The sequence below is a fragment of the Physella acuta genome, unplaced genomic scaffold (genome assembly GCF_028476545.2).
Source record: "Physella acuta isolate Inbredline_101_S28 unplaced genomic scaffold, ASM2847654v3 ptg001563l, whole genome shotgun sequence".
NCBI classification, from domain to species: domain Eukaryota; kingdom Metazoa; phylum Mollusca; class Gastropoda; family Physidae; genus Physella; species Physella acuta.
The window spans coordinates 308,305-318,361 of NW_026733077.1; the positions used below are offsets into that span (position 1 = coordinate 308,305).

General features: G+C 36.8%; 1 protein-coding gene across 1 annotated transcript; it reads left to right on the top strand.

Moving 5' to 3' along the window:
- The first annotated feature begins 472 nt into the window (after positions 1-472).
- LOC131928903 (blastula protease 10-like) lies at positions 473-8,357 on the top strand. Its single transcript, XM_059285072.1, has 3 exons — positions 473-577; positions 5,230-5,401; positions 8,233-8,357. Exons 1-3 carry the CDS (start codon positions 521-523, stop codon positions 8,355-8,357), a joined length of 354 nt encoding a protein of 117 aa, XP_059141055.1. The 5' UTR covers positions 473-520.
- Positions 8,358-10,057: the final 1,700 nt, after the last annotated feature.

Genomic DNA, 10,057 nt, shown 5'->3' on the forward strand with positions numbered 1-10,057 from the left:
AGTCCTGAATCTAAACCTCTGACCGAAATATTTAAAAAATGTTTCTATTATGTTCATGCAAACAAATAAATTCTTGACATCCATGGCGCTGATGAAGTAGAGTGCATCTGATCCTCTGACCAAAAGTTCTAAAAATATTTTGATACCAATTAAAATTTTTATATATGCGCTATGTGTTTCAACAAACCCAATTGAAGCAATACAACCGATTAAATCTTTCGGAGAAATTTAAGAGTCTAAAAATAAAATGGTGACAGATTTTGGTTAATGCGTTATTAAAAGAAACGAGAATTTACGGTATTTCTAAATTTTGCGAGTAATCTTAATAAAGTAAACCTATTTATAAAGCTGCTACATACAGTAAAACAAAACAGGGCATTGTATTTTTTTTTACTTCCTTGTCTTACTTGCAGCTGCGCACGCATTTCAGATGTCAACGGCTAGACAACTTCAATCAAGCTTCGACTGAAGGGTTCTCACAGTCGTCTTGCTTGCTCACCACGATGCAGATGTGTTGAAAATGGAAGACAAGTTTATCACGACGTTGTTTTTAACATTATTTTGGAGTTCTTTGTTGGTGAGTATCATACTCTTTTATTCGACGTTTTAAGTATACTCTAACACACGTACAACTGTTTGCGTAAATTACAATCAGTGTCATCGTGCTCTTTTGTAGCCCTGGACACATAAGTTCGCAACAGAAAGCTGCCAGTACCATACATTTATTATCTTTAACCTTATATTAAAATATAGTCATCGGTTGTCTTACTTAGGGGCGGAACTACTCTAAAGCCTGACCCCCGCAATGCGAGGAGGCCCAGGCCACTTAGGGAGTCCACAAACCTGACCAATAACAACACAATACATTTTTGCACATTCATAGACTAATTGCTTTGTAAAAGAAACCCAGATTTATAACAGCAGTGATTGTTTGGTAGTAAAAAACACTGCTGTTGCATAGGGAGGAAAACAACAATATGAGCTATAGTGTGAAAGATTGACAAACCTCCAAACAACTTACATAACTTATCTCACAACTTTGAAATGTCTAATAGAGAAGCCCAAAGTGCTCTCTTTAATAGTTTTGTACTGAGCTAATTAACAAGCATTTTCTTCTCTCAAATATTATTAAAACAAGGCATTTATAATAACAAGACACATGGCTTATTGAGGGAGAGATACAACGGGCGCTAGGTTGATAGTGTTGTCTTTTTCTCTAAATCTAAACCAAAACCAAAATCACCACCTTAACTTCCATATTAACCGGAAAAAAATACTGCCATTTTTATCAAGAATTTACTGCACATCCATATTTAATATAGTCGTAGTCAAACCCATAAACCTGAACCTAAACTCAAATTGATACAGTTTAGAGTTTCTTTCAGGTAACTTTTCGGGTGAGTTGGAGGGTGAGGTAGGGGTAGGCTGAGCACAAAGAAAGTCTACGACGACAGAGGATCAGTGGCGGAACTAGAAAAAAAGGGTCACCCCGCAAAAATTTTTTTTAGGCCCCCCTCCCCAATATATATATATATATATATATATATATATATATATATATATATATATATATATATATATATATATATATATATATATATATATATATATATATATATATATATATATATATATATATAATCACAAAATACGAACATGGGATACTCATTGCTGGCCTGTTCGGGATTTGAAAAACATCAATTAAAAAATTTCAGCATCATGTTATGTGTGTAAGTCAGGGGTCGGCAACCTTTTGAAGCGGAAGAGCCAAAAGTTACAATATTTCCCTGGTTTTAAAGAGCCACTAACATTTTTTTATTTCAAATATTTTATTTTTTTATTAAGATTATTAGTATTTGTCCAAGGAACTGGAGAGCTTGATATCAAAGGAGCCGCATGCGGCTCGCGAGCCGCAGGTTGCCGACCCCTGGTGTAAGTGCATTACTGTGTTTTGTGAAAATCAGTTTTAATTAATTACTGATAGAAGCCCAAATAAAAATCACATCTGTCAAAATAATATAAAACATGAAAGCTTTGTATAAGTAATTGTGTCTCGTGTTATGTTTATTTTTATGTTTTTTTTTGTATTTATATTATTAATTTTTTAAATATTGATTTAATACATTGCCTTTTTTATTCATTGTCATTATTTAGTATATACTTATTAAAAATATAATAATTAATATAATTAATTGCTTTTTAATTTGTTTAGTACAAATCTATTAAAAGGAGCTTATGATCACCACTATTTGACTATTTTTAAAAAAAAGGGAAATTAGTCATGGAAGTGGTTTGAACATTTGCTTATCTTTGATAAGTTTAATTGTTGGAGAAAGACTCGGCTTTCACAATGGTTTAAAAACAAAGGGAAAAAGAATATACAAGAGCGTGGGGTGGTGTCTATAGAATAAAGATAATCCAACCGCAGCTACGGTAATTTTTTATAAAACAACCATCAAGTCAAAAGTGAAAAAATTTAATTTTTTTTAACTATAAAAATTTGTATTATGGTCGGCTCTGGGCCCCTAAATGGCGTGCCCCCCCCCCCCCCCGCATTGCGGGGTCTGGCGGCACTGTAGTTCCGCCCCTGCAGAGGATATAATCAGAGGAGTAGCGACCCTTCCCGGCGCCCGGGGACAAACTTTTCGATTTGAACCCCCCCCTCCTTTGATATTTCGATTTGCAACCCCCTCAAAATTTCAATTTGCACCCCCGTCAACCTTTCAATTTATTTTTCTAACCCATTTTTGCGCCCCCTAAGGTCGGTGCCCGGGGACATATGTCTCCCCCGCCCCCCCCCCCCCCCCCCTCGCTACGCTACAGGATATAATATGTAGAAAGTGTATACTTCTATCAGTGTCCGACCCCTACCCAGAAAATTTTAACCACCCCCGCTCCGACAATTTCAAGTACAGTCTCCGGGGATGAAAATATCTCAAAGAAACACCGGTCGCATTTGGAGATCATACAGACTAAAGGTAGAGCCTAAGTAGGCTTACTACTTTTGGCCGACAGATAAACCTCACTTACGCAGAAAGTGTTTCTCTCAGACGTTATATATATATATATATATATATATATATATATATATATATATATATATATATATATATATATATATATATATATATATATATATATTTATATATATATACATATATATTTATATATATATACAGTAATATGACGTCATTGATACTCGAGTAAACAATGAATTAAAAGGCCAATTTTGTCTAATCTTAAATGTGGTTTGCGTGGAGTTTCTTGCTTACAATTCTTCGGGTAGGGACAAAGCCAACCTCCCCCTTTTAAACACAAATAATGTTTGTAGAAAATATATACTTTTACCAGTGTTGGCCTCTCCCGACCACGAGAAATGTATTTGCCCTGTAAAATTTCAAGTGCCCCACCCCCGGAAAAAATTGCCTGAAACGAACACTGCCTGCTTGAGTAAATGTATCGGCCAAAAGTTGAAAACAAGTCTATATCATAGAAGTAGGCCTAGGCTCTACCTTTTGTGTGTATGATCTACAAATGCGACAAGTGGGTGTAGAGGTAAAGGCGGTGATTTTTGTTTTGGTTTTGGTTTTTTATTTAGAGAAAAATACATCACTATCAACCTAGCGCCCGTTGTATCTCTCACTCAACGGGCAATAAATTGTTATAAATAGTTATAAATAGTTTCGCTGTCTGTGCATCTATCAATCATTTGGGAACGCTTTTACTGTGGAGAAAACACAGAGTAAAAACATGCACCAAAAACGAAACGCGACGTCACATGGATCATATGCTAGGAAATTTTCAAAACCCGGAAAGTACACATAAAACTATGACGTCATTGATTCTCGAGTAAACGTTGAATTAAAAATCAAATTTCGTATAATCTTAAAAGGTTTGCGTGCAGTTTTTTTTCATGCGTCTCTTCGGGTAGAGGCGGAGCCCTCCAGCCCCCCCTGGTAGATCGCATACCCCCCCCCCCCCCCCCCAAAAAAAAACAAAAAACAACAACAACCAAATATAACTTAAATAGAAATAAATACTTATACCAGTGCCGGCTTCCCCCGCCCCAGAGAATTGTATTTGCCTCTGCAAAAATTCAAGTGCCCACTCACAGAAGTCGTCTGAAAGAAACACTGTAAGATTTATCTGCCAAAAGTAGGAAATTGATCTATTTTATAGAAGTACTCTTTTCCTCTAGTCTGTATGATCTACAAATGCGATCATTGTTTCTTTCAGACTTTTTTCTCCCCAGAGGGGAAGGGGTGGTACTTGAAAGTTTTGGAGGGTGGTGTTTAAATTTTCAGAGGTTATCGAAAATCATTTACTTAAATCATAGTTTTTACCAAATTTGAATAATAATTAAACCGATACTTTATTAAGCATTGTCGCTTATTTAATACTAACATTTCAAACGTAAACTTAATATTTAAATCATTAAAACCAAGAGACGTCCTACTTTTTCCTTTGTCTAATTTCATGATAAAACCATTCTACTACCAAGAAATCATCAAGGACATTTTTAAAATTAGTTTTCAATTACATTGCAAAGACTATATGAATAAATATGGCATTTAGCCAGTTATAACTGTCTTTAGAAGTTTTTCACATGTAACACCATTTTTGTGACCCCCCGCAAAACGTTTTACAGTCTATGTAGTTATCATAGTGATTTGACATGGTACATCTCTTATTTAGCTCATATAAGGCTATTATCACACGTGGTCAGTTTTTAGCCCACTTCGTGCAAGTTAAGTTTGCTCGATAGTGTTTTCATATGACCAGGTCATTCACTCAGGTCTATGTAAAGAATTTGCCAGTTGTAAAGAACCTAAATACCCAAACGATTAAGTTGAAAATAGTCATCATTTTTCAACAAACAGTAATGCTTATAATCGAACTGGTCACTTTGAAGCCCTCCCAAAATTGTTCGGGCTCAAGTCCCTATAACGCCCATGTTTCCACCTACCACTTTGGGTGTCTGACTTACGTTAGGGAAGTAAAAAGCATCTGAGTTTACTGTTGACCACTCTATCTTTTGATATGCCGAAATCACAAAACCTACCCCATACCACTAAATGTTGGGGTACATTTTAAGACGTTCATAAGTTTAATTAATCGCTTAATTTTCTCCTATCATGTTAGCCACTAAAAATACAAACTTTTATATTGTTTATATGTATATTTCCGAATCACAAAAAGGAAATTTTAGCTAAAACTATTTTACATTAGATCGCAGGTGAAGATGAATCTGCCTTCTGTAACACACAACCCCCTGGTTTAACTGGCTACAACCAATTTTGCAGTATTAGCAGCCAGTGTGTCACGGGAAAATGCAAGGATTCAAAATGTGTATGTGATGATGGGACAACGTTCAGCACTTGCGCTGTTGCTTGTGTTCCCGGTGAGTTCAAGTCATTATTTATACATTTTATTGCTATTGTTAAATCGTTCAACATAATTTTTATGTCATAATAACGATAATTACAAGTTAGCAATAACTCTTTGGTTTTAAGCTTTTTTTTCTGATCTTCTTCTTCTTCTTCTTCGTTCTTAATTATTAGTGTTGAAGGGGATCGAGATTTATCTGCCAGTGGGTTTGAACTCGAGACTTTGTTCGAATTTATCAACCAAGAGCTTTTTGCCGACTCGACCACGCCTCCAACACAATTAAGCGTTACGTGTCAACTGGTTATGCGCCATTGAGGCCATTGACTCCGATTTCAGCCTGCTTTTCTTTTTGGATTTGCTTCCATAGCCTTTGTCCAACCAAGAACAAACTACAAGGCAGCAGTTGTTTAATTTTTGGAGTTGTCTCTCCTAGAAGAGTGGCTGTCCCCAGCTAACGAGCCTCATCTGCCCGAGGGTTCGAACTCGAGACTTTTCGGTTTAGCAACCATGAGCTTTACCGACTCGACCACGCCGAATCCTATTTTTTTTTCTGATATTTCAATTAAATTTACAACAATGGCTAATGGGTACTTTTGGTGTTAATAGAGTTAAAAATTTCTGAATGTAATCAGTTAATGTTATGTATTCTATATAGTTAAAATGGGCTATCTGCGAATTATGTTTGTGTTCAACAAGCATATGATAAGAACACAACTAAATCATCATTGTGAAATATTCTTATGGTTTCAATTTTTGTATTTAAACATGAATTAATGTTTTAAAACTTATCTATTCCAAAATAAATGTTCAAATTGCAACTTATGTTTTTAAATTAACGTAAGATGCAAAGAGCGTCCTTCACAAAAAGTAAAATCTTATCTAAGTTATTTAACTTGATTAGGTAAAAACTCAAAAGCTCAACAACAAAAAATAACAAAATAAAAACTGCACAAATGCAGTGTGTGTTTTGTGTGTGCTGAAAATGAGTTTAAGAATTATCATGCATTGATAAAGTGCGGTGCAGTAGACAGTGTGGTAGACAAAACAAAGATTTATTACATTGAAATTATTGTTTACTATCTATATATATATAATTCTCTTCTTGGAGACGATAGAAAACACCAAGAGCAAGCGCGCTCCCTACCACTATCACCCCTACATTATCTGGTGAGCTGTGGTTCACGCTAAATGTTTACAATCGTAGAGCTTGGTTTTGTGACGGCTATTATGGGCAGATAATTTAGTTTGAAACGATTTTAAACTTAGGGGAGGTAACTAAGAGAAGTTTCCTTAACCGGGGGTGCGGGGCGGGGTAGGGGTTGGGGAAATGAGTGTGGGTTATCGTACTTAACGAGCTACTGATAGTGTTTTAAAGCAAATATTTGGTACTGTCGAATTCACAAATTATGAATTACTGAAAGGTAGAAAATAAAACTGCTAAATAGCGGCGTATGATACGCCGCGGGTCGGCTCGTTCAAATAATTATGTTCATCAATAATAATTTAGAAGTCGTTACTTCCTTCCTTCCTTATACGGAAACCGCCTCAGAAGGTTCACTTCCATTAGCCAGCCAGGCCTCAGTGCAGCAAACTCCGCTCGAGTTCCATACACATCGGTCGCAACTTCCGTGGACTCTCACCGGGCTTTCCTTCCCCACCCACCAGACGCAAGACTGGGAACGTCGTCCCACCGTCTGGTACCCAGCTTGATCGAGGGCGGCGTTCTCACCAGGCTTTCCTTCCCCACCTACCGTTTCCCGAGCCCAGCGCATACAGCAGTTCCACTCGGCCGGATCGAAAACCTCTAGCTGCTATTGGCTACCACTAGTCATTCCGCACTCACTAGGGGGGTCATGAGCTTGGTCCGACTAGTGGCACTCATCCGAAGCCACGTGAAGGCCGCAGCTTAAGTCATTACTAAATGTCCTTATTGTATTTACGTTTATTTTTACTTTATATTTGTGTTAGCGTTAGTATTTGCTTTTATGTTTTCGTAGATATTTGCGTTGATAATTATGTTGCCTTTTGTGGTTGTACTTTTGTATGTTTTAATAATTGCGTTTAAATTTGTGTTTATGTTTCTGGTTATGTTTTAATTTGCGTTTGCCAGTGCAAGGCTAGTTTTTACTATTTTTTGTAGATATTAATTTGGTGGGTACCTACATACAAAACGTCGGTAAATCCGACTGGTTATATTATTGACCGCACCATCACTCATATGCTCAGAATACTTAAACAAGCGATCTCTATTTCATCTTCTGCAAAGGCTCAAAATGGACTAGGTATTGTGTCCGCTAAAGGTCTGAAGAGGCACTTTGTTTACTTTAACGAAAATTGTGTAGACCTTCCAAAAACACATATTATAGCAATGGACTGCGGCGTCCAAACTAACCATGACAAATAATCACGGTATAAGAGCCTCGTTAAATCGACCCGGCAAAAAAAGAGACCGTGCACAATATGTTCGCTACCCGTGGTTCATTTAATTATAACACCCAAATGGAGGTTATGTTCAGTGCATTTTCCGTCTAATTTTAGGTTTCCTCAGTTATTATATTTAAATATTATATTTAATTTTAAAACTTATTATTAACATGCTTTTAAATTTATTTAAAATTAAATTTTATTTTATTTTTAACAATTATTTTAAACTATTTTAACAGAAAATCTTTATTTTAGCTTTCAAAATCAATTTTTAAAAATGTATTAACATTTCTTTCTTCTTTAAAGGAATCGAATTTTCTAATAACTAAATAGGTCTACTAAATACTATGATAGTTATTATAACAATATGAATCCACTCTTGCTTAATTACATGCAGTTTAAACAACATTTATTTTATAGATTGTAATAGCACAGTGACAGCCACAACAGGAACGATAACCAGCCCAAGTTATCCACAAAGTTTTGCAGCCTACTGTACTTGGACCATTCAAGGACCGATGGAGACATTCATAGCCTTCGAGTAATGTTTTCCTTCTTTTGATCTTTCTATTTCCCTAACTTAAAAAAATGTGGTCATTCTGCCTTGTTTTTAAAACATGTTTAAATGGTATAACTTTTAAAAAAAAAATTAAATAACATTTCATAATATTTCAAGTTGATTAGGGTTGCATTTGACACTATATAACTAAATTTAATACCTGTAGTGAATCTAGGGTCCTAAAGTAACCGGGTGTTGAAGATGTTTAAACACAACGATATCGCAGATAGTATCCTTAATTAATCATTGGTTACAATATTGTTTTTGAAATATATTATTAATTGAAATAGAAATCGAGTAGCCTATATTTTATTTTATAAATCCTGAAAGGCATGTAAAACCCATTTTTTTAAAGGTAAGTATCATGTTTAAAAGTACGAGAACTGCACTGATATTGTTTTAATAAACTACTTTTGATTTAATATTTATCTAAGAAATCTCTATGTATAATTCTCTTCTTGGAGACGCTAGAAAACAAGCTGTAAGCGCGTCTTGCAGTCACCTCTCTTTTTCACTAGGCATAAATCAACCACTCCCACCCGCCACATGGTCTGGTGAGCTGTGGTTAACGCTAACAATGTTTACAATCGTACAGCCGGGTTAGTGACGCCTATTAGGGGCAGACAATTTAGTTTGAAACTATTTTAAACTTCGGGGAGGTAATTAAGAGGAGGCTGCTTCACGGGGGGTGTAGGGTAGTTGTTGGGGGAAAGGAGGGTGGGGGTGGGGTGTTATCGTCCTTAACGGCCTACTGATAGTAAAACACCAAGCAGCTTAGCCACCTACCTCATCCCCACCGGTCAGGTCAGCTGTGGTTCACCCCGAATGTTTACTGTAGTAGAGACGGTTCCAATAATTGACGGCTATTAGGGGCAGATAATTTAGTTTTTAAATTATTTGAAACAAATAGGAGAAAAAGTTCTGCTTGATATTTTCATTGTCGTCTCTAAACTGTACTCACGGAAGGCTGCTTTCATAAGGGGGGGGGCATGCGAAACAGTGTGTAGCCGCAGCAGTGTGTACCTCAGTCGCTCCTGTGTCCTCAGTTGCTTGGGTACCTCTTACAGTCGTCTGAGCTACGTTTGTCCCCGAAGCTTTGTTTTGATTTTGCCCCTTTGTTTCCTAACCATTGCCACCGATTCACATATATTTCGTGGAGTCAACAGGTCTTTCCATGCAGTCGAAATTCCTTCATCAGGTAATTGCTTATTCCTATCAGTCGCATATTTCTGGAAAAATGTCATCGACGAAACTGTTGCTCTCAAACCTCGCAAGATGGCTGTAAGCTTTGTTTGCGAACATTGGGGCAACCAAGGCGACGCCCTATCCGTTGTTCTTACTCTCGGGAGCACAGTCATAAACTCTGCTCAACTTGAATACTTCCGGCGTTTATGGTGGCGATGCTGAAATTGTGGCGATGTCTCAGATACTTCCCGCTCTATCACTAATCACTTCCGAGAACGTCCACATGACCCTCCTTGAGTTTACAATCCGGGTCAAGGTCTCTCTATATCCCTGCTATTTAGCGGTCCTTTGGATCATGGCAATTATGATGTTCTCTTGCCTTTCACAAACACACGTGATGACATTCTGGTGCTATCTGTTGACAACGTCGGCATGTGCACCAACATTCCACACCCATTTGATCTCCACACTGATGTGACGCCACCTGCTCACTTCAAAACA

Excerpts from the sequence above, each read along its gene's own strand:
- LOC131928903 (XM_059285072.1), top strand. The coding sequence starts at position 521 with ATGGAAGACAAGTTTATCACGACGTTGTTTTTAACATTATTTTGGAGT. Across the intron at positions 578-5,229 it reads TATTTTGGAGTTCTTTGTTG|ATCGCAGGTGAAGATGAATC; the intron begins GTGAGTATCATA and ends ATTTTACATTAG. Across the intron at positions 5,402-8,232 it reads CGCTGTTGCTTGTGTTCCCG|ATTGTAATAGCACAGTGACA; the intron begins GTGAGTTCAAGT and ends TTTATTTTATAG.